Raw genomic sequence first — 25093 nt, forward strand, 5'->3', positions numbered from 1 at the left:
AAGAAATACACATATGTATCTACATCTCAACAACAACATCCGATAACCACTTGTTTAAGAGTAGGATAGAGACGGAACTGAGTAATGCTAGACGCACGGGGATTTACTTAAGGATTTTACGAACTAAGTAAAGTGAACCAATAGATTTGGAGATTAGGGGAGGCAAGGGCCCACCCCGGTTGAAATTGGGGAGATTAGTTAGATGAAGATTCAGTAAAACGCCCGTAACACGTCCGTGGGGACGAAACTACGGTGCAAGTGCAAGCACCCGTCACCACCAACATTTGTTTGAAGTGAGTAGTTGTCTAGATACATCCTTTTCAGCGTCAATTGACATGGGACGGAGAGAGTACAAATTATCGTGGTATGCGCAAGGATGACGCGTACTCTTGCTCTAGACTGTACTGGCGTGTGCCATCGTGACCAGCCGCCGGAACAACGCCTCCATGCCAATCTCCTCCTCCTACATCACGGTGAGATCGAACCACTTCATCCTTTCCTGGAGCAACCTTCCGTGCCCTCAGGAATTGTAACCTCATCTCCACGTCCTTCATGCTAGGTCTCTTTTGCCCTCTCAGGTTCAAGCACTCTCGCGCCAAGAAAGCCACGTGCTTGATCGCCTCCATATCTTGTTCCTGCAGAACCTGCTTATCCACTATCTCCTCTAGAGGCCTCTCCCCCATAGCCCACAGGAAGTAGTTGGACAGGTTCTGCTTCTCGCCATTCTCGTTCTCGATGAGCGGCTTCTTCCTCATCAGCAGCTCGACAAGAATCACTCCGAAACTGTAAACATCGCTCTTCTCGGTTAATCGGCCCGTGTGGTAGTACTCCGGATCCAAGTAGCCAAAGGTGCCCTGCACGGCAGTGACCAGATGTGTCTGGTCAATTGGTATCGACCTCGACGCACCAAAATCTGAAACCTTTGCCGTATGGCTGTCGTTCAGGAGCACGTTCATGGACTTGATGTCTCGATGAAGTATCGACATTGAAGCTGCCGAGTGCAGGTACGTGAGCGCGCCCGCGATCTCGGTGGCGATCCTTAGGCGCTCCTCCCAAGGCATCGGCAAAAGCCTACCATCTTGCGCCCCGTTCAAGAGGTCGTAGAGCGTGCCGCTGGAGATGAACTCGTAGACGAGCAGAGGGACCTCGGACTCCAGGCAGCATCCATGGAGCTTCACGACGTTCCGATGGTTGATCTGCGACAGGATGGCAACCTCGTTGATGAACTGGTCGATCTCGGCGCTCGCCACCAGCTTTGCCCTCTTGATGGCGACAACGCGCTGGTCCATCAGGATGCCCTTGTAGACCGTCCCGTGGCCGCCACGGCCGACCACGCGCGAGTGGTCAAAGTTGTTGGTCGCCTTCTCTAGCTCTTCCAGGGAGAATATCTTGGTGCTGTCACTGGCACTTGGGTCAGAGGAGACGAGCTGTTCAAGGAGGATGCCCTTGTTCTTGCGAAAGTACCTCTTCTTGAGCTGTTTCTGGACGCCTTTCTTCCATCTATGGATGATAATGATCGTAATCACGGCAAGAAACAGAATCCTCGCGCCAGAGCTCAGTCCAATGGTAACACCTGCGTCACATTGCATTGGTTTACCACCGTGTTAGCAATCATTCACTTTCAGAAGGAGTGGACTCGGATGATCTTGCAAAGTGTAACTAGCTGAATTTGCTGAAAATCAAAATGTCGTACCTAAGATAACATTTGATGTTTTGCACTTCCTTGCAATTATGTCAAAATCTGTCCCGCGCGGGCAACTAAAGCAAGTAAAACTTCCGAGGCTATTCTGACAGATTCCATTGCAAGTGTATTTATCTGGCTGCAAGCACTCGTTGATATCTGCAAATGGCACGAAGCAGCATCAGAAAGTAAACATAAGAAAAGAATTCATGCGATCAGTACTAATTCCCTGGGAATGAAACGAAAGGGCTCATTCGGTTTGGAGAAAACCAAAACATAGAAATTATAAGTAGTACAGGAATATAATAGGATGACACTTGCCATCATTCTAAGGGATTGAATTGCCTCATTCCTACCCAAAAAATAAGCTTTGAGTGGATGTGTAGTTTCTTTCAAAAACAAGAAAATGAATGGTATTCCTAAGGAATTTATACAAACCGAATGCATCTATAGAAACCTTTCCTCCGGAATCCTCATTCAAACCGAATGTGGCCTGAGCATCCCTTGTCTCTCTGCTCTGGGTTCCATGATCATGCCCTCTTGCGTTCATGCCATGTATTGTACCCTCTGTTGTACTCATTCTCTTTTCTTCTATCAAGGAAAGATACGCAAGCTTTGCGTATTCGTGAAAAAAAATCAAGAACTTGCCTGTGCATCCACCTTCGAGGTAAGGATTTCCTTGGAAACCGGAAGAGCATTTGCACCTGTATCCCACATGCTTGCTTGTTCTGTCGTCGGTGACATCCACGCAGTGGCTATGAGCGCTCAAGCATCTGTACTCCTTGTTGTTCAGCATCGCCTCCCTGCACATCGGGTCATCGACAGCCCACTTCACCATCCCCGATTCTCCGGAGAACGAGTAGAGCGTGGTGTCTCGATCCCCCAAGAAATTGCCCGGGTCGGACCGCTTCTGAATCCTCAACACACCCTCGTCGATGGAAATGTCGGTGACTAGGGAGTGCTGGGTCATTTGGAGGATGGCAGGAGAGCGCCCTGGGTTACATGTCAGGTAAAGATGGATCCTCGCAAAGCAGCCCAGCTCTGTGCCGAAGGGGAATGGAACGCTCACGTTCCCGCACATCGTCGGACAGTTCGCCTTCGGCTGGGTGGAGCCATAAACTGTTGGACAGAAAATGAAAAAGATGATCAGAGCAAACGTGTACATGAAATAGCTATCAACTGGCATTCAGGTGTCATGACAGAGACGGAGGGGGTCACCTTGGTCCGGCACGCAGCCATCGACGGCATAGGGGTTGCCGGAGAAGCCCCTGGAGCAGTGGCAGGCGTAGCCTCCGATCGGCGAGTCCCGGCACTCGCTCTGGTTACTGACACAGGCATATGTCACCCTGTCGTCCATGGCGTGCCGGCAGTCCGGCTGGCTGGGGATGGCCCAGTCCAGCCGAGCCGGAGGAACCATGTCGAGGTGAATGTCACGGTCCAGATCGCTGGGTCGGAACGTGTACCTGTCCTGGCCGGTGACGAAGAAGGTCAGTTTGTCCCGGCTGACACCGTCGCCGGTGCGCGACAAGTTGAGGGTGAACGCCCGGAGGTGCACGCCTACGTCGATGCGGCAGCAGCCCACGCCGACGCAGAGCCCGTTCGGCAGCCTCCGCATGACCTCCTCCCCGGCGCAGGCCACGGAGCAGTTCCCCACCGCGGCTCCACGGTCGAGCAGCGTGGCCGTGACGCCGCAGCCGAGGACGAACAGCGACGCATGTTGGACGCGCCGGAGATGGCGAACGGCCTGCCGGGGCCGTCCCACGAGGCCGAGGCGGAGACCGTCCCGGCGCCGGCGCGGGTCTCATGCGCACCGTGCGCACGATGTTGACGGCGAGCGAGGAAATGAAGCCGCTCGCCAAGATCGTGTAGTCCACCGTGACGCTGGGGCTGCCGAGCAGGAGGCGCTTACTGTACGTGTTGGCGTCGCAGGTGAGGTTGAACCCCGGCAGCGAGCACCCGGGGCCTACGCCGAACGGGTAGGAGAAGTCGATCAGGCCGCAGCTCCGCCGTGGCTGGTGCGGCCAGAAGCGTCATCAGCAGCGGCAGGAGAGTGATAGCCGCCATGGTCAGGACCATCTTGTGCTGCTAGTACTCCCTCCGTCTCGAAAAACATGTCGCGAGGGCAGTTTTGCAAAAAAGCCCTCCAGTTTCTCCCGACCGAACCCGCGCTCCTCGTCTTGCTCCTCCGACAGAATCCCCAGCTCCGCCGCTCCCCGCCGCCGTAGCTTCGCTCCTCCACGCCGCCGCAGCTGCCCTGTCCCCGCCGCCGCAGCTCCCCCGCTCCCCGCTCCCTTGCTGCAGCTGCCTCCTGCTCCACCGCCGCAGCTGCCACTCGCCTGCCTCCCCAAGCTCCCCCTTCGTCATAAAAATGTTCGATTTCCCCATCTACCGCCGCGCTCTGCTCCGGCTGTGTCAGAACCGGCGTCGGCGAGCCCGGAGGCGCTTGATCCGGACCACCACCAACAACCTCATGTCTTGGGGTCGAGCATGGTGGCGGCGGAGCAAGGATGGAGTCCGGCAAGGGCGATGCAGACCGACCACGGGGCTCGCTGGAGAAGGAGTTGAGGGATGGCAGCGGCAGCAAGGCCATGGAGGCAGGGTCGACGGAGTGGCGGACGGCAGAGCAGGGCCTTGGCGGATTGGCTGTAGGCGGGCGCTCGATGCGTCGTTCCCGCGCAATAGAAGCAGGGGAGGCCGGCGGGGTCTTGGATGGCGACGCGGGACCTGACGGCAGCTTGGCGCGGGCGCCGGGGCCGCCGGAGTTGGCCCCTCCGGTGGTAGCACGGGGAGGCACGGCGCGGAAGGGAGGAGGGCGGCGCTCGAGGTCGCCGACATCCGGCAAGGCCGCAGCGAGGGAGCCGAACGGAGGCGGGCGACGGGAGGCTGCAGGGGCGACGCGCTCGGGCAGAGGGAGAGTGGGGATCGGGAACGAGGGGGATGGAGCTCGCGGGCGCCATTGACACCCAGTGCATTGGGATGGATGCAGGAGAGGTGCGTGTGTGCTTGCTTGCTGACCACCATGGTTCTGTCTCTGTTCCCTTGTGCTCTGTCTCTTTTCTTTGTCCTGTAAGTGCTGGTGTTGCTTCTTCAGATAAGTGGCATGGAAGAAGCCCTGGAATGATGATTCTCACCATGGTTCTTCAGATAAGTGCTGGTGTTGCTTCTTCAGATAAGAGGTGCTCAATGATCTCACCATGGTTCTCGGCTCCATAGCACAGGTATCAATTGCCATCTTCATCCGTGGAATGATGATTTATCTATCATGTGCTCTTGGTCTGTTGCAGTTTGTAACTGATGTGTATTGTTTCTTCAGTTAAGTGGCATGGGTCATCGAGATTGCTAAAGATTACAGAAATCTTCAGTTTTTTTTATCATAAGAAAGCTTGATAATAGTTCAATGAATTTTGTTGTCCTATTTTGCTTGCAAGAAGAACATTTTGCTTGCAAGAAGAACCCTAGCCCAAAACCCCAAAAGTAAAGATGCTCTCAAGAAATTCAAATAAAATCCAAATTAATTCTGTTCATTTTCTGGTTGGAATATTTGGACTAGTTCTGCTAGTTTAGAGTTTGGAGTATTTGCACAGTTAACCGAACAATTTGCACAGATAACTGAACAGTTTGCAAGCATTCGATCTCTGAACAATTTTGTTTTCTGTAAGATTTATACTGTCTCTAAATTCAGTCATGAACTATGAACTCTGAAATTAGTACGGTTCCAATAGCATTTTAAATATTCAAGTTAGGACTGCACTTTTAAAGTTCAAGATACTCCTGTAAATTAAACCTCAACTTGCGGAGTTGCTGTTTTCAGTTAACTGAAATTATAGTGACTACTCCTACTTTTTCCTTCTCCTTTGTTCTGAAACTTCAGCTATCATATCTACAGTACCTAGCTACTGTCAGAACAGAACAAGGAGATATCATCATCAGTAGATATCTACAGTTTTATTACTGGAGCCACCATACAAACCATGCAAACCTCATATTCCAATAAATTCCAACGAGGAGTTTATATACAAGGATTAGACAAGGCATACACAAGGGCATGACATAAGGGCATCTTTGTCCCCTCTTGACACAAGATTACACAAGACATACACAAGGAGCGCCTGACTACATGACATAAGGGCCTCTTTGCCCCCTCTTGACTACATTCTTTCTCTGGCCACTTCTTCCCTTCCCTTCCCTTTACTTTTCTTTCTTTTCCCTTCTCTAGCTAATTCTTTCCTTTCATTTTCTTTTCCTATTGCAATTTCCATTTCTTCTATAAGGGCCCTAGTATCAACAACTACCCGACTGTCGCAATATACACCGGTTATTTCCATTCCAGCATTCTGAACGCGATCCTTGTGCAGGTGGGGCAACTTATATTGATTTCCTCCTTTGTCTTTCATAACTTCAAACATAACTGCTTCTAATGTGATAAAGCTTCTGTGCAACTTGTCGGGATCGTAGTTCTCGAATTCCTCTTCCACACCCTGTACCAGTTCCTGGATGTTTGTAGGTGACCTGCAGTCGGTTAGAGACTGGAGAGAGTTATGGAAGCAGAGGTCCAAACAATTTAACTCAGGGCTATTTGGGGGCTGTTGTAGCAATCGGATGTCAAGATCAGTTTGTTCCACAGCTTCTCGAAAAGCTACATCATTGGGAAGGACATGAGGCTTTGCGTTATCCTGTTGGATGAATATTGTTGCTCCCTCATCATCGTCAGGCCACTTATCCTGAATTGCCGGGATAACCTTATTGATTAGATAATCTCTGCACACAGGCCTGGTTACTTTCACTGATGTCAACACTTTTGTTCCCTTTGTTCTGTTCTGACTTGTCCGCTTCGCCTCAGTCTCTTCGACGAATGCCCAAATGCCGATCTTCCCATCGAATGTTAGCTCCCCCTCATTGTTATATCGAGGCCTGGCAACAGCTGTTAGGAACATTACCTTCCCAATGCTGTGAGTGTTTGACACGGTGCGCTTCGGTTCAGGTTCTCCTGGAAGTACATAGTAACTATTCTTCACTCTCGTCATGTCGAACCACTTCTCATCGATGTGAACCATATTCGTCATTGGTTTTAACATAGCCCGAGAAGTTGAGATCGAATTGTCATCGACCATGGACATACAAAATTTCAATCTCGCAAGCTTGTTCTCTAGCTTGAGGTGAGGCTTCACGGTGCTTGTGATGCGGTTGAGCTCATTCAACTGGAACCTCTTATGTAGGGTCGATCGGGCCACACCTAGAGACCGTGCCAGAGATCGAATTGTTCTTCTTTTATTCAGTGGGATTGTTGAGGTCCTCTCTAGATCCAGCTCCTTTCTCTTTCGGCCTGATCTTCCTAGCTTCTTGCTTGAGACATCTACTTCTTTGCCATCGGCAATTTGCTTTTTAGCCTCTTCCCAGATTCTTTCAACAGATCGTACACTTATGTCCAACAGGTTTGAGACTAGCAGCTTGTCGTCTGGTTGAACAGACCCATCTTTGAGCTCGATTACCAGCAAGGCAAAGTAAACACCATGCCTCTCCTTATCTGACAATTCTCTTCTCTTCTCTTGAAGTATCCAATTCATAACTTCATCCTCTTCATCTTGAGCTTCATCCTCTTTCCCTTCATCTTCTTGAGGCATCCAATTCATATCTTCATCGTCTTCCTCTTGAGGCATCAAGTTCAAATCCATAGCCACATTCTCTGCCACTTGAGGTTCCTCCTTTTCAGGGATCCAATTCAAATTAATACCTTCATCGTCTTCCTCTTGAGGCATCAAGTTCAAATCAATGGTTTCATGTTCTTCCTCTTGAGGCATCAAGTTCAAATTCATATTTATGTGTTCCTGCCATCAATGACAAAAGATGAGTACACCATGGTACCATAACAAGAATATACACACACAAAATGAGTATGCAAGTCAAACAAGAAATAGGTGCCATGGCACCATTTCTAGTTTGGTTGCCACGGTACCCAAACAAGAAATGGTGCCATGGGACCATTTCTACAAACTGTAATCATCTTCAGCCTACTCCTTCAGTACAAACACCTGACTGACTCTTCAGATTGTGATTCGATTTTCGCAATTGATAATCACCATAGTCAGCAAGCAATTCAGCATCATTTGGGTTCCATCGGCAAGTGGGGATATACTGTATGTTGTTACTCAGAAAATCAATTTTTTTTGGAGATTGACCATCCTATATGGAAAACAGCTTGACTAGTTACAAGCCCTTGTGCGGGTGTCCATGTTCTGCCAAAAGTCTCCAGCTCCTCTTGATTTCCTCCTAGATTTTGATTTCTGAAGTCAAACTAAAGCAACAATCTGTCTGCAACCAACCAACAAGCAAAAGAAAGAGAGATGACTCTGTTTTAACACTGCTGAAGTTTTAAGGCTGATCTTAGGAAGAATGTCTTAAGTTAAAAGATCTGTACCTACAGTTTAACTGAATCTCTCTAACCCACTACAGTACAGAATTACCTCACCGTAGCATGCCTGATGTTCACCCAACATCATGTGCTGATGGATGTTGGGTGATGCTACTGATTCAGTTAACAGTAAATCAATTTGACAAATTTTCAGGTAGCAATTTTACTCTGATGGAATACCTTCTCTGATGATATTGTCTCTGAATTTTCAGGTAGCAATTCTTCAGATTGCAACTAGCAGCAGCAACAACAACACGGGCAGAGGATCAGCAGCATCAACACGGCCAGAGGAGCAGCAGCAGCAGCACGGTCAGTTGGATCAGCAACACGGTCACGGGCAGAGGAGCAGCAGCATCAACACGGGCAGAGCAGCAGCAGCAGCAGCAGCTCCACCGGCGACAGGGGAGAAGCAGAGGAGAAACAGCCGTGCGGGCACGCGGGCAGAGGAGAAGGAGGAGCACGGCGGCGCATGGGAGCTCGAAGAGGACTCGCGGGAGATAGAGGAGGACGCGCGCGAGCTCCTATCCACCGGATCGTGGAGGCTGGTTCCGGCGATGCCCGTAGGGGATCACGGCGGGAGGGATCGCGGTGGCGCACGGGAGGCAGCTCAAGGTGGACTCGGGGAGCTCGAGGACTCGCGGTAGCTCGAGGACGATGAGAGGGAGCTCCTGCTCCACTGGATCGTGGTGGGAAATTCCGGCGACGCCCACAGGTAGTCGTGGCGGGAGGGGATCGCGGCGGCGGCAGGTCAGGGCGGCGGTGGCGGATCAGGTACTTGGCGACAGCGGCGGCGTTAAAGGTACGTGGCGACGGAGGCACGACGGCGGCGGAGCACTTCCTGATGGGCGAAAAATCGCGCAGCTTGGCGGCGACAGCCGCTGGCGACGCACGGGCGACGGCGGAGGAAGAAGACAGGGTGGAGGGACTTGTTTGCGACAGTTTTGAAACTACGAGGGCTTTTTTGCAAAATTAGCAATGAACTACAGGCGCGACATGTTTTTCGGGACGAAGGGAGTACATGCCACGCCTCTGTTTCGGCCTGAGTTGTTAGCACACGAGACGTACGAGTATATGCCCACTGCGTGTTCAGAACTTCAGATTGGATGGTCTAGGCAAGTTGCAACACGCCTTCACTTGTGATTTGTCATGCTAGGACTACTTCATTGGATTACTAGTCGTATGATGATTCAGTCACGTCATTTTCAGCAGTTTCAGCAGATGTGCTTCCGTCATTATCCAGTGTGCCAGCGAGGTCTAACCGTTTATTAAGTCAGCCGACAATTTGGACCCTCCTTCCCACAAAATAAATGCCAACAATATTTTTTTTTCAGTTTTTTCCAATATATCAGGTACCCTTCCTACTTCCCACACCATTATTTTGGATAGTCAACTCACATCACATTACTCATGTGATTAAACTAAACGACGCGCTAGACACGTTACACTAGTGTTTGACTTGGTACAGGAATGAAATAATTGAAAAGATACTGTTCACAGCTCATGTCTGACAACAAGGTTGCAATACCATCTGCTTCTTCGCTCTTCTCCGAGTGATCGAATGTCACCACAGGGCTGTGATTGCCTCTAGCAAAGGTGAAAATCGCCAACGAAGCTTGTATGGATCTCTTGCTTGAATTCCCCCCTGAAGAATACCACAAAATTCAATGTTTTCTTAGGGTCTGCGAGAATCATTTAAAGAAATGGAATGATTTGACATCCTTCCAAATGATGCAAGATAATGGTAGGACATCACCTGGAAGCATTTTCTGTTCAACGAATAGGTGTATAAAATTGATTTTCCATGACATACTATTGGTGAGAAGATGACAAGATGCACAACTAAAACAGGATCACTCACCATTACTGGACACCACTCCATCGAGCCCAGTCGATAAACTGCATACCACCATAGATGTTATTGGCAAAGCGGACACCAACGGTGAAAGCCAGTGCAACAGGAGGGGCACCCTTTGCAACTGGTGATGCCTCAACTACTCGTTCCAGACCATTGATGATCTGATAGCGTGTATTAGATGATACAGCAAGGAACACGCCTACATGTTAACAGTGCTTGTCAGTTGAGGAATGGAACATAGAAATGGGATGTGCTACTACTAGTTTGGGGCATAAATCAGGAAGCCCGCTGCAGAAAAAATGACATAAATAGTAAGAAATGACATAAATCAGGAGTAGAAAGTAAAGAAATCAATTTATAAATTAACTGTCGGAGAATGTCTGAATTAACATAGTTAGAGAAATGTTCAAGAAATTTTAGTGAAACTAAGCGAAACTGACGTTAAACATTAAAGTATATGCTCATATCATATGTCTATCTGTCTCAGCTGTTAGATATCTCTTTAGTGGACATCAAACCCACATTTGCAGTTACTGAACATGTGGTCAAAGTAAAATAAGTGGTAAAATGAAAAAAAAATACACAATATACATACCCCAAAGAGCAGCACTTTTAATAAGTGGTGGAACAGGAATATCTTCATCTGTTTTTTTGACACTCCTGAAAAATGAACAGAACCAAGCAAAATCACACAAGTCAAGATAAGAGAAACATAATTTGAGAATAATATTCATTGGCAATACTGAGGTGGTGAACAAACAACAAAGAAATCCTGCAGAAAGACCTTACAAAAGGATAGTATAATGGGAGAAAAAATGATTATGTATCAAAAGCACGAAAGGCACAAGCATTACCTCTTGGCATTCATTATCATATTGCAAATTCCCTGCCCGATAATACCACAGACAAATCCAACTGAGCCATACAAAACACCCTGGGATAAAATTTAAAACAACCCGATTCAAACAACGTAATGGTGCTCCACCAATTCAAAACAGAATATCAGATAATGATGCTACATTCAGAGTGAATACTTTTGATGTAAGATTCATTCATTACCTTATAAAAGTATGTCCCAATTCTTTGTTGGACTGTAAATCTGCAGCCTGGCCTTTCAGCTTCAAAAACACTGCAGGTAAGAGGCCATAAAATCAGCATGTCGGACTGGAAAAAAAATTGAATTGAGAAGAATACTACAGAATCCATCCACACTATCTCATTCCATTTCTTGGATAGAATCTGATGGTCATGACAAATGAAACTACAAACTGGGCACCTTATTTTACTTCTCATATTATCTATCCACTGCAGTGGCAACTTATAGTGAAAAATATGATTTCACCTGCTTGGCAAAGCTCCAGCCATCCGGTTGAACCTCCCTAACAGCCCAGTTGAAGCAGACGCCTTTCCCAATCTCACGTACGGAGCCAACATCCCAACTAGGGCGATATCAACAACAATCCCGATCAAAATGTCAGCAGCATATAACTCAAACTCTGCCCAAAAATCCTCCCCCCTCTTCTGCACCTCCGCAAGCGTTGCACAGCAGGAGTCGATCACAACCTGCATTCGAACCTCAACTTCAAAATAGCATAGGACTGAAATATAAAAACACCAGCTCTGAGTTCTGATACAAAAATAGTCAACGATGAATCGCGCATACCTCGATGCCAACTTTGAAGAGAAATGACGGATCGGCGAGCATTCTGTTGCGGAGCACTGACAAGGCCCGGATCATCGCGGCGAGTGGCCACGGTGCGGCCTGCGGGGATGGAAAGAGGTGAGGAAACGGCCGGATTTACGCCTCAGGAAAAGAAGTGTGCAATTCGGTATACCTGCAAATCGAAGTATCGGAGCAAAATCACTTCCCGGATGCCGGCGTCCTTGGCCGCTTCAATCATGTCGGCCGGGAGCGTGACGCCGCGGGCGGCCGCGAGGCGCGCCACCTCGCTGAAGCCGAGCAGCGGCCCGAACTCGGCCTCCTCGTAGTCGTCTTCGCCGCCGCCGTCGCCATCGTTGCCACCTCCATCTTTTCCGCCGTTTCCTCCCGAGTCATCCCCACGGTTCCCGGCACCCGATCCGTCGCCGGTGGCGGCGCGAGGGGCGTGCGGCCCAGAGCAGGAGAGCGATTGAGGTTTGGCGAAACGGGGGAATAGTCTGACGGAAAGGTGAAGAGGTTTTGGATCGTGAAAGGGTTTGGAAGGAGGGCAGCCGGGGGAGGAGGAGATCGCGGCGGCGGCGGCGGCGGAGGAAGCGAGGGAGGAGAGGGAAACAGAGGCGGAGGCCATGACGACGAATTGGGGGCTTAAGGGTTTAAAGTATTTTTCCTCTTTGTTCAGGTTTAAGGAATTGGTCAGAAGTGCTAAATTCGGTTAAATTCGAGTACAAAGAATTGTTCTTTTTTCCAGAAAAAATGGAGTTTATTTAAAGTTTAATGAGTTACAATCGAGAAGCACAAGTTCCTCAATACATGAGGACTATGGTTAAGCCACACCGCAATAGTACCCTCTCTGTGGCTGCTGTAGTTTGCCAGTAGATCTACCACTTTGCTTTGTTCCCTTCATATCTTCACCGAAATAAAACTCCCTACCACACATCAAGACCTGATCTTCGAAACTAGTTGCCCATTGCTATTTATGATAGGTGTTGGGATTTCCTGAAGAGTAAGGACGAAGCAGTGTAGTAGCGAAAAGTATTTCCTTAAGTAAAGAATCAAAGTTTATCGAACCAATAGAAGACGTCACTCAGACAAGATAAAACGGTACATGCACACATGCACAAACCAACGCTTGCACCCAACGACAGCAAAGGGGTTGTCGATCCCTTCGTTCTCGCCAATTACAAGCAAGGTTGTCAGAATCGCCATTTTGAATCAGATCGGAGCTTCGATGGTAGGATCGCAAATCGTGGAATCTTCACTATCACGACCGTAGAAATGTAGATTCTAAGAACTAAAATCGTAGAATCAAAGGAGTTAGTTTGGATCGTAAAGTCATACAATCGTATAATAGAATCGTGATTCTGACAACCTTGATTACAAAGATTAAATCTGATAATGGGAAATATGTAAAATGAAATAAAGATAAAAGTAAATAAAAACAATGAGGAAATATTTTAGGGTTTTAGTAAGTATGAAGTGAATGGACCCGAGGATTATAGATTCACTAGTGGCATCTCTCATAATTATAGTATGATGGGTAAACAAATTATTGTTGGGCAAATTGATAGAATAGCGTGTAGTTATGATGATTCTTCATGGCAAGATCAATATATATGCATTACGTCCGAGATAAATAAACTAAAATCCATCTGCATCTACTACTATTACTCTTCTCATCGACCGCTATCCAGCATGCATCTTAAGGTATTAAGTTCATAACAAACAGAATAATGCTTGAAGCACGAGACATAATGTAGACAAAGTAAGACCAAAAAATATGTTTAAACCATGTCGTTTTAACCTTAGTAGCAATAATACAATACGTTCCTTGCGACTCCTCCTGTCACATGGTAAGGACACCGCAAGATTGAACCTACTATCAGCACCTTTCTCACTGAAGATAAATCAATCTAGATGCCCAAAATAGATAAATAGACACACATAATAAATCAGAGAAGACTCAATTACTTTCAATGAATAATCTGATGGTAAACCCACAATTCATCGGATTCTAATAAACATACCACAAGAATTACATCGAATAGATTTCTGAGGAGATCATTGTATCAAAGATCAGAGAGAGAGAGAGAGAGAGTCATCTAGCTACTACTATGGACCCGTAGGTCCTGTGAGGACTACTCACACAACATCATGGAGGCAGCAATGTCGATGAAAATTGTCTCCCCAATGGTTTTCCCCTTCGGCAGAGTACCAGCAAAGGCCTCCAAATGAAAAATAGAGGCTTGCGGCGGTGGAAAATTTGTCTCTGGTCTCGCTCTGGTGGGTTTTGGATTTTAGGAAATTTATAGCGCTAGAATTAGCTGAACAAAGCCACGTGGGACCCACAAGCTCACTGGACGCCCCCCCCTCGGGGACACGCCTCCTGAGCTTGTGCCTCTCTCAATTATGGTTTTTTACTCCCCCGAACCTTCTAGGGTCTCTCTTCAGGTCAAGGAAAAATTACCGTAAAGTTTCATCGTGTTTGGACTTCCTTTGGTATGGTTTTTCTGCGAAACAAAGAAATAGGCAAAAAACATAAACTGGCACTGGGCACTAGGTTAATAGTGAAGGAAACATGCCTTATAGGCAATAATAAAGTTATTATTTATTTCCTTATTTCATGATAAATGTTTATTATTCATGCTAGAATTGTATTAACCGGAAACGTAGTACATGTGTGAATACATAGACAAAACAAAGTGTCCCTAGTATGCCTCTACTTGACTAGCTCGTTTATCAAAGATGGTTATGTTTCCTAACCATATACATGTGTTGTCATTTGATGAACGGGATCACATCATTAGGAGAATGATGTGATGGACAAGACCCATTCGTTAGCTTAGCATTATGATCGTTACAGTTTCATTGCTACTGCTTTCTTCATGACTTATACATGTTCCTCTAACTATGAGATTATGCAACTCCCGAATACCGGAGGAACACCTTGTGTGCTATCAAACGTCACAACGTAACTGGGTGATTATAAAGATGCTCTACAGGTGTCTCCAATGGTGTTTGTTGGGTTGGCATAGATCGAGATTAGGATTTGTCACTCCGTGTATCGGAGAGGTATTTCTGGGCCCTCTCGGTAATGCACATCACTATAAGCCTTGCAAGCAATGTGACTAATGAGTTAGTTGCGGGATGATGCACTACGGAACGAGTAAAGAGACTTGCCGGTAACGAGATTGAACTAGGTATGAGGATACCGACGATCGAATCTTAGGCAAATAACATACCGATGACAAAGGGAACAACGTATGTTGTTATGCGGTTTGACCGATAAGGATCTTCGTAGAATATGTAGGAGCCAATATGAGCATCCAGGTTCCGCTATTGGTTACTGACCGGAGATGTGTCTCGGTCATGTCTACATAGTTCTCGAACCCATAGGGTCCGCACGCTTAACGTTCGGTGACGATCGATATTATGAGTTTATGTGTTTTGATGTGCCGAAGGTAGTTCGGAGTCCCGGATATGATCACGGACATGACGAGGGGTCTCGAAATGGTCGAGACATAAAGATCGATATATTGGATGACTATGTTTGGACATCGGAATGGTTCCGGGTGTGTTCGGTCATTTACCGGAGTACCGGGAGGTTACCGGAACCCCCCGGGAAGTATATGGGCCTTACTGGGCCATAGTGGGAGAGAGGAGAAGGGAGCCTAGGAGGGGGCGCCCCCCCAATCCCAATCCGAACTGGGTGGGGGGCCAGCCCCCCTTTCCTTCCTCCTTCCTCCCCCTTCCTTCCTCTCCTAGTCCAACTAGGGAAGGGGGGGATCCTACTCCTGGTGGGAGTAGGACTCCTCCAGGGCGCGCCATAGAGGGCCGGCCCTCCCCCCTCCTCCACTCCTTTATATACGGGGGAGGGGGCACCCCATAAACACACAAGTTGACATTGTCTTAGCCATGTGCGGTGCCCCCCTCCACAGATTTCCACCTCGGTCATATCGTCGTAGTGCTTAGGTGAAGCCCTGCGCCGGTAACTTCATCATCACCGTCACCACGCTGTCGTGCTGACGGAACTCTCCCTCGGCCTCAGCTGGATCTAGAGTTCGAGGGACGTCACCGAGCTGAACGTGTGCAGATCGTGGAGGTGTCGTGCGTTCGGTACTTGATCGGTTGGATCGCGAAGATATTCGACTACATCAACCGCGTTACTTAACGCTTCCTCTTTCGGTCTACGAGGGTACGTAGACAACAATCTCCCCTCTCATTGCTATGCATCACCTAGATGGATCTTGCGTGTGCGTAGGAATTTTTTTGAAATTACTGCGTTCCCCAACAGTGGCATCAGAGCCAGGTCTATGCGTAGATGTTATATGTGTTGGGGAACGTAGTAATTTCAAAAAAATTCCTACGCACACACAGGATCATGGTGATGCATAGCAACGAGAGGGGAGAGTGTGTCCACGTACCCTCGTAGACCGAAAGCGGAAGCGTTAGCACAACGCAGTTGATGTAGTCGTACGTCTTCACGATCCGACCGATCAAGTCCCGAATGCACGACACCTCCGAGTTCTGCACACGTTCAACTCGATGACGTCCCTCGAACTCCGATCCAGCCGAGCTTTGAGGGAGAGTTCCGTCAGCACGACGGCGTGGTGACGATGATGATGTTCTACCGACGCAGGGCTTCGCCTAAGCACCGCTACGATATTTATCGAGGTGGACTATGGTGGAGAGGTGCACCGCACACGGCTAAAAGATCCAAGAGATCAATTGTTGTGTCTATGGGGTGCCCCTCTCCTCCGTATATAAAGGGGGGAGGAGAGGGCCGGCCAAGGGGAGGAGGCGCGCCCAAGGGGGGAGTCCTACTCCCACCGGGAGTAGGACTCCTCCTTTTCCTATTTGGAGAGGGAGAAGGAAAGAAGAGGAAGGAGGGAGGAAGGAAAGGGGGGCCGGCCCCCCTCCCAATTCGGATTGGGCTTGGGGGGCCCTCCCTTGCTCCTTTCCCCTCCTTTCCACTAAAGCCCATTAAGGCCCATATACCTCCCGGGGGTTCCGATAACCTCCCGGTGCTCCGGTATTATCCCGATCTCACCCGGAACCATTCCGGTATCCAAATATAGTCGTACAATATGTCGATCTTTACGTCTCGACCATTTCGAGACTCCTCGTCATGTCCGTGATCACATCCGGGACTCCGAACTACCTTCGGTACATCAAAACACATAAACTCATAATATAACCGTCATCGAACTTTAAGCGTGCGGACCCTACGGGTTCGAGAACTATGTAGACATGACCGAGACACGTCTCCGGTCAATAACCAATAGCGGAACCTGGATGCTCATATTGGCTCCTACATATTCTACGAAGATCTTTATCGGTCAAACCGCATAACAACATACGTTGTTCCCTTTGTCATCGGTATGTTACTTGCCCTAGATTCGATCGTCGGTATCTCAATACCTAGTTCAATCTCGTTGCCGGCAAGTCTCTTTACTCGTTCCGTAATACATCATTCCGCAACTAACTCATTAGTTGCAATGCTTGCAAGGCTTAAGTGATGTGCATTACCGAGTGGGCCCAGAGATACCTCTCCGACAATCGGAGTGGCAAATCCTAATCTCGAAATACGCCAACCCAACAAGTACCTTCGGAGACACCTGTAGAGCACCTTTATAATCACCCAGTTACGTTATGACGTTTGGTAGCACACAAAGTGTTCCTCCGGTAAACGGGAGTTGCATAATCTCATAGTCACAGGAACATGTATAAGTCATGAAGAAAGCAATAGCAACATACTAAACGATCAAGTGCTAAGCTAACCGAATGGGTCAAGTCAATCACATCATTAGGAGACAACTCTTTGTCTATGGCTAGGAAACATAACCATCTTTGATCAATGAGCTAGTCAAGTAGAGGCATACTAGTGACACTCTGTTTGTCTATGTATTCACACATGTATCATGTTTCTGGTTAATACAATTCTAGCATGAATAATAAACATTTATCATGATATAAGGAAATAAATAATAACTTTATTATTGCCTCTAGGGCATATTTCCTTCAGTCTCCCACTTGCACTAGAGTCAATAATCTAGATTACATAGTAATGATTCTAACACCCATGGAGCCTTGGTGCTGATCATGTTTTGCTCGTGGAAGAGGCTTAGTCAACGGGTCTGCAACATTCAGATCCGTATGTATCTTGCAAATCTCTATGTCTCCCACCTGGACTTGATCCCGGATGGAGTTGAAGCGTCTCTTGATGTGCTTGGTTCCCTTGTGAAATCTGGATTCCTTTGCCAAAGCAATTGCACCAGTATTGTCACAAAAGATTTTCATTGGACCCGATGCGCTAGGTATGACACCGAGATCGGATGAACTCCTTCAGCCAGACTCCTTCATTTGCCGCTTCCGAAGCAGCTATGTACTCCGCTTCACATGTAGATCCCGCTACGACGCTTTGTTTAGAACTGCACCAACTGACAGCTCCACCGTTCAATAAAAACATGTATCCGGTTTGCGATTTAGAATCGTCCGGATCAGTGTCAAAGCTTGCATCAACGTAATCATTTACGACGAGCTCTTTGTCACCTCCATAAACGAGAAACACATCCTTAGTCCTTTTCAGGTATTTCAGGATGTTCTTGACCGCTGTCCAGTGATCCACTCCTGGATTACTTTGTTACCTCCCTGCTAAACTAATAGCAAGGCACACATCAGGTCTGGTACATAGCATTGCATACATGATAGAGCCTATGGCTGAAGCATAGGGAACATCTTTCATTTTCTCTCTATCTTCTGCAGTGGTCGGGCATTGAGTCTTACTCAACTTCACACCTTGTAACATAGGCAAGAACCCTTTCTTTGCTTGATCCATTTTGAACTTCTTCAAAATTTTGTCAAGGTATGTGCTTTGTGAAAGTCCAATTAAGCGTCTCGATCTATCTCTATAGATCTTGATGCCCAATATATAAGCAGCCTCACTGAGGTCCTTCATTGAAAAACTCTTATTCAAATATACTTTTATGCTATCCAGAAATTCTATATCATTTCCAATCAACAATATGTCATCCACATACAATATCAGAAATGCTACAGAGCTCCCACTCACTTTTTTGTAAATACAGACTTCTCCAAAAGTCTGTATAAAACCATATGCTTTAATCACACTATCAAAACGTTTATTCCAACTCCGAGAGGCTTGCACCAGTCCATAAATGGATCGCTGGAGCTTGCAGACTTTGTTAGCTCCCTTTGGATCGACAAAACCTTCCGGTTGCATCATATACAACTCTTCTTCCAGAAATCCATTCAGGATTGCAGTTTTGACATCCATTTGCCAAATTTCATAATCATAAAATGCGGCAATTGCTAACATGATTCGGACAGACTTAAGCATTGCTACGGGTGAGAAGGTCTCATCGTAGTCAATCCCTTGAACTTGTCGAAAACCTTTTGCAACAAGTTGAGCTTTATAGACAGTAACATTACCGTCAGCGTCAGTCTTTGTCGGAGTAATTGGACACGGGTATCCCGAAGACGGCAAGACAATATTTCAAGACATCGGGGCTAGCAAAGCCCCTCAGTCCGACTGCCCGGCTGCTCCTGCCGGCTCCCCGTCCGACTGCTCTGCCCGGCCGACTGCCGACTGCGCCAACCAGCCGGCTGTCGACTGCAGCCCGACCCGACATCGACAAGACACCGACGAGACGGCCATACCCGAGCACTATTCACGTGTCACCCCCGCCATCATGTATAGTGTCAATTGTCCCCTGGCACTATTTATGAAGTGACCCAGGGGACAAGCATGACATGCACCATGCCTTACCCATGCCCACTAGCTAGCTTACATACTAAGCTACCCTCTCCTATAAAAGGAGACACACATCCATCCATCCATGGATGGACTCACGCACACACACAAGCAAGCTAGCTAGCAAGAGAGCTAGCTAGCCATCCATCCATCCATCCCCACGGGCAAGCATGCCCAAGCACACACATGCGGCCATGCTCATGGCCGACCACTAAAGCATGCCTTGTGCATGCATATATGGAGCCAGATGCCCATGGCACTGCCCCCAGATACAGCTCTAGGAGCACTTTGCACTGCCCGATGTACACCCCAGATATATATACTCAGACATGCAGGAGTAGGGGTATTATCTCTCCGGAGAGCCCCGAACCTGGGTAAACTAGCGCATGCTACTCGCATACCCGCTCCCGGTCCTATCAGCAGCAGTCTTACCCTCACACAAAGCCCTTGTGGCATCTGTCGACTCACACCCCCCCGTGAGAATACCACGACAGTTGGCGCCCACCGTGGGGTGGTACTACTACTGTGCTACCACGCTGCTGCTGGTTTCGCTGTCCGGGCGGGACCGCCTTCGTCATCACCACCGCGGCGTCGCGCCGTCCCTCCGATAGCGGTCGGGGGCTCGATATCGACACACCCTCGGAATGGCCGCGAGGGGCGGCGCGTCCTCGCCGTCGGCCTCGCCATTTTCGTCTTCACCGCCGCGGCGTCGCGCCGTCTCTCCAGTAGCGGTCGGGGGGCTCGACATCGACACACCCCCGGAGTGGCCGCGAGGGGCGGCGCGTCCTCGCCGTCGGCCTCGCCATCTTCGTCGTCACCGGCGCGGCGTCGCCGCCGTTTCTCCGGTAGCGCTCGGGGCCCCGACATCAACAAGCCCCCGGGGCGGCCGCGCGGGACGGCGCGTCCTCGCCGTTGGTCTGGGCATCAAGTGCCTTCGCCACGCCCCCGTGCGCCGCTGCTCGCCTGCCTTTTTTGTTCCCCATACACTACCCAAAAATCCCTCGGATGCAAGTCAAATACGCATCCCAGGCTATGGCCATACATGCCTTTTACATCATCAGATAACACTCAGACACAAGCCAGACTATGGCCATATACATTCTATGTATTGACCAGATGCGAGTCGGATGCTACCATACGCTCTCTCGCCTCTGCTTTGTTTCGCCTGCGTGTGCGCGTAGCCGCTCCAGTTTGCCTCCGGGCCCCTCCACCCGCGCATACAAGGGCCTCTCCTCCGCCCGTGGCCCGGACGCCTGTGCTGCTGCGCTGCTCTCCTCCAGCACTCGCCGCCCCATGCTCCTCCTCCTCTGCCTGGCCTGAGCGCCTCCGCCTCCAACCTCGCACCGCAGCAGTCCAACCTCGTGCCCGAGCCGTTCCCGCCCACGGCGCAGGCCCCGTCGCCCTCCGGCTCCGGCCGCCCCGACGGCCGCGCTCCTCCTCCTCGCTCCGGCCTCCCGCGCGCCCAAGGCTCCGGCCGGCCTCGCCGCGCCCGGCTCGCCTCCCGCAGCCGCCGCGCCCGTCCAGCCGGCCGCCGCCTCGCCGAGCACGGAGCCCGCCCACGCCCACCCGGCTGCGCCCGGCCGACTTCGCCCATGGTTGCCTGCTCCGCCTGCGGCCCTGGCCGCCCTAGCACGCTGCCGGCTCGCTCGAGGTCATCCCCGCGTGCGCGGCTCCCGTGCCGCCTGCGGCCTCCCTCCGCCTTGCTGAAAGCCGGCTGCGCCGCCTCGCGCCGTCCGGCCACCCCCGATGTGCCGCTCCACCTCCCCACGGGCGCCGGCTCCGCCTGTTCGTCCCGGCAACCCGGCCGGCCCGCGGCTCCTCTTCGCGGCGCGCCCGGTGTCCCCCGTCTGCGCCACTCCCGCGCCGGTCCGCCGAGTCGCCGGGAGCCGGCCTCCGCATCCGGCGCACGCGCGCAACCCGGCGCCGGCTGGGCCGCCCTGCGCCGGTTCCTCCCCGTGCCGGCTTCCCCGCGCGCCGCCTCGAGTGGGAGGTCGTCCGCCTCGCCGCTGTAGCCGGCCACCGCCGCCCCGGCCGACTGCGGCTCCGCTCCCGCGCCGGCTGTGCCGGGCCCGGCCGGCTCCGGCCTCCTCCTCCACCTCGCGCCGCAGCACCAGCTCCCGGCCGCTGCTGCGCCCCTTGCCGGCTTCAGCTCCCGCGCCTCGCCAGCTCCGCCCGCCGGGATGCCGCCGCGCGCCGACTGCTCCGCCTCTCACCGCGCCCACGCCGGTTGTGTCCCGCGAGTTCCCCTGGCCGGCTAGAGAGAAGGAAAAGATAGAAAGAAAAAGAAGTGTGAGGCCGGCTAGAAGAAAAGGCCCGACTGCCCCAAAAAAAAGAGAGAGAAAGAAGTCGGCTGGGACAAAGAGAAGAAAAGAAACACCCGTCCGGATGGTTCGTCCGCCTGCTTCGCCATTCAGACGGTCAGTCGTGACCCACGCTGTCGGCAATGCCAAGCCGGCTGGTCTGCCTCCTGCTCCGATGGCTACACCCAGCGGGTGCGCTGACGCGCCCCCGCGAGGAGAGAAGACAAAGTAGTCGCCGGGAGATCCGGCCCGACTGCTCAGCAGTCGGCCCGAATCTCGGGGGCTACACCCAGCGGGTGCGCTGACGCGCCCCGCGAGGAGAGAAGACAAAGTAGTCGCCGGGAGATCCGGCCCGACTGCTCAGCAGTCGGCCCGAATCTCGGGGGCTACACCCAGCGGGTGCGCTGACGCGCCCCCGCGAGGAGAGAAGACAAAGTAGTCGCTGGGAGATCCGGCCCGACTGCTCAGCAGTCGGCCCGAATCTCGGGGGCTACACCCAGCGGGTGCGCTGACGCGCCCCCGCGAGGAAAGAAGACAAAGTCGTTGCAGGGAGATCCGGCCCGACTGCTCAGCAGTCGGCCCGAATCTCGGGGGCTACACCCAGTGGGTGCGCTGGCGCGCCCCCACGGAGACAAGAGAAGAGTTTCGTCCGGCTGCCAGCAGCCGGCAGAAGAAGAAAAAGGGCGCTGCAAGACGCCTCGCCGCCTGGCCGGTCGAGCCTGACCGGTCGGGACCCTCCTTCGAGCGACCGGGGGCTCAAAGGCTACACCCAGCGGGTGCGCCGGCTCTCTTCGGCAAACTCCGCCTCGGCTACACGAAAATTAATGTGAGCTCCTCACCCGCATATTTTTTCACCGCGAGAGCACGGATAACCCCGAGCGATGCTCGGGGGCTATCTCCGCATTTCATTACAGTTGCATCACTATTCGCCCCGGCGCCAGCCAGAGTTGGCCCAGGGGCTGGCCGCTTGGACTGAGACGTTTGTTCCCACAGACGGCTTAGTAGCGTGCGCGGTACCAAAGGCCCACTCTTAGTCACAGACCGCAGAGCGGCTGTCCGGCTAGCAAGAGTGAACGCTGGAGGCCACCTACGCGAAAAACGTCCGGGAAGAAAAGCGGTTCGGGCGACCCGGCCGTTTTCTTTACGAGTATCTACTCGGTTGAATTCGCTCCCAGAATCTGAGTATTGTACACTCCACTCCGCGGCCCACTCTCAGCCACAGACCGCAGAGCGGCTGTCCGGCAAGCGAGAGCAAGCCAAAGAGTGGAGGGAACATAAAAAAGATTGAAGGGGGCTTGGACGAAACCGAGTCGGCACCCTCCGCATAAAACTTGCAATGCTAAAAGCAATCATTTGATATATCTGCGTGGACTAACTTTGTCCCTTTGCATGATCATTTCCATGAACACTCGCGAAAAAACCTCCGCCCAACTTTGCCAAGTTGCCCGGAGGCTTGGGGGCTACTGTCGGAGTAATTGGACACGGGTATCCCGAAGACGGCAAGACAATATTTCAAGACATCGGGGCTAGCAAAGCCCCTCAGTCCGACTGCCCGGCTGCTCCTGCCGGCTCCCCGTCCGACTGCTCTGCCCGGCCGGCTGCCGACTGCCGACTGCGCCAACCAGCCGGCTGTCGACTGCAGCCCGACCCGACATCGACAAGACACCGACGAGACGGCCGTACCCGAGCACTATTCACGTGTCACCCCCGCCATCATGTATAGTGTCAATTGTCCCCTGGCACTATTTATGAAGTGACCCAGGGGACAAGCATGACATGCACCATGCCTTACCCATGCCCACTAGCTAGCTTACATACTAAGCTACCCTCTCCTATAAAAGGAGACACACATCCATCCATCCATGGATGGACTCACGCACACACACAAGCAAGCTAGCTAGCAAGAGAGCTAGCTAGCCATCCATCCATCCCCACGGGCAAGCATGCCCAAGCACACACATGCGGCCATGCTCATGGCCGGCCACTAAAGCATGCCTTGTGCATGCATATATGGAGCCAGATGCCCATGGCACTGCCACCAGATACAGCTCTAGGAGCACTTTGTACTGCTCGATGTACACCCCAGATATATATACTCAGACATGCAGGAGTAGGGGTATTATCTCTCCGGAGAGCCCCGAACCTGGGTAAACTAGCGCGTGCTACTCGCATACCCGCTCCCGGTCCTATCAGCAGCAGTCTTACCCTCATACAAAGCCCTTGTGGCATCTGTCGACTCACACCCCCCCGTGAGAATACCACGACAGTCTTCTTCTTGAAGATCCATTTATTCTCGATAGCTTGTCGATCATCGGGCAAGTCAACCAAAGTCCATACTTTGTTCTCATACATGGATCCCATATCAGATTTCATGGCCTCAAGCCATTTTGCGGAATCTGGGCTCACCATCGCTTCTTCATAGTTCGTAGGTTCGTCATGGTCTAGTAACATAACCTCCAGAACAGGATTACCGTACCACTCTGGTGCGGATCTTACTCTGGTTGACCTACGAGGTTCAGTAACAACTTGATCTGAAGTTTCATGATCATCATCATTAACTTCCTCACTAATTGGTGTAGGCGTCACAGGAACCGGTTTCTGTGATGGACTATTTTCCAATAAGGGAGTAGGTACTGTTACCTCATCAAGTTCTACTTTCCTCCCACTCACTTCTTTTGAGAGAAACTCCTTCTATAGAAAGGATCCATTCTTAGCAACGAATGTCTTACCTTCGGATCTGTGATAGAAGGTGGTACCCAACAGTTTCCTTTGGGTATCCCATGAAGACACATTTCTCCGATTTGGGTTCGAGCTTATCAGGTTGAAGCTTTTTCACATAAGCATTGTAGCCCCAAACTTTAAGAAACGACAACTTTGGTTTCTTTCCAAACCACAGTTCATAAGGTGTCATCTCAACGGATTTTGATGGTGCCCTATTTAACGTGAATGCGGCCGTCTCTAAAGCATAACCCGAAAATGATAGTAGTAAATCAGTAAGAGACATCATAGATCACACCATATCTAGTAAAGTACGATTACGACGTTCGGACACACCATTACGCTGTGGTGTTCCGGGTGGCGTGAGTTGCGAAACTATTCCGCATTGTTTCAAATGTAGACCAAACTCGTAACTCAAATATTCTCCTCCACGATCAGATCGTAGAAATTTTATTTTCTTGTTACGATGATTTTCAATTCACTCTGAAATTCTTTGAACTTTTCAAATGTTTCAGACTTATGTTTCATTAAGTAGATATACCCATATCTTCTTAAATCATCTGTGAAGGTGAGAAAATAACGATACCCGCCGCAAGCCTCAATATTCATTGGACCACATACATCAATATGTATGATCTCTAATAAATCAGTTGCTCGCTCCATAGTTCCGGAGAACGGCGATTTAGTCATCTTGCCCAT

At 50.5% G+C, this 25093-nt stretch overlaps 1 protein-coding gene and 1 pseudogene across 1 annotated transcript; both read right to left on the bottom strand.

Moving 5' to 3' along the window:
• Positions 1-225: 225 nt before the first annotated feature.
• Positions 226-4271, bottom strand: LOC123055860 (wall-associated receptor kinase 4-like; annotated as a pseudogene).
• A 5123-nt stretch (positions 4272-9394) lies between these two features.
• On the bottom strand, positions 9395-12265 carry LOC123053958 (protein RETICULATA, chloroplastic). Its single transcript, XM_044477584.1, has 8 exons — positions 11781-12265; positions 11609-11707; positions 11288-11508; positions 11005-11074; positions 10800-10879; positions 10541-10605; positions 9949-10144; positions 9395-9732 (listed from the first exon to the last, which is right to left on the bottom strand). Exons 1-7 carry the CDS (start codon positions 12231-12233, stop codon positions 9951-9953), a joined length of 1182 nt encoding a protein of 393 aa, XP_044333519.1. The 5' UTR covers positions 12234-12265; the 3' UTR covers positions 9395-9732; positions 9949-9950.
• Positions 12266-25093: the final 12828 nt, after the last annotated feature.

Source organism: Triticum aestivum, chromosome 2D (assembly GCF_018294505.1).
Source record: "Triticum aestivum cultivar Chinese Spring chromosome 2D, IWGSC CS RefSeq v2.1, whole genome shotgun sequence".
Classification (NCBI taxonomy): Eukaryota; Viridiplantae; Streptophyta; class Magnoliopsida; order Poales; family Poaceae; genus Triticum; species Triticum aestivum.

Excerpts from the sequence above, each read along its gene's own strand:
- LOC123053958 (XM_044477584.1), bottom strand. The coding sequence starts at position 12,233 with ATGGCCTCCGCCTCTGTTTCCCTCTCCTCCCTCGCTTCCTCCGCCGCC. Across the intron at positions 11,708-11,780 it reads TCCGATACTTCGATTTGCAG|GCCGCACCGTGGCCACTCGC; the intron begins GTATACCGAATT and ends CCATCCCCGCAG. Across the intron at positions 10,606-10,799 it reads ATGATAATGAATGCCAAGAG|GAGTGTCAAAAAAACAGATG; the intron begins GTAATGCTTGTG and ends TTCATTTTTCAG.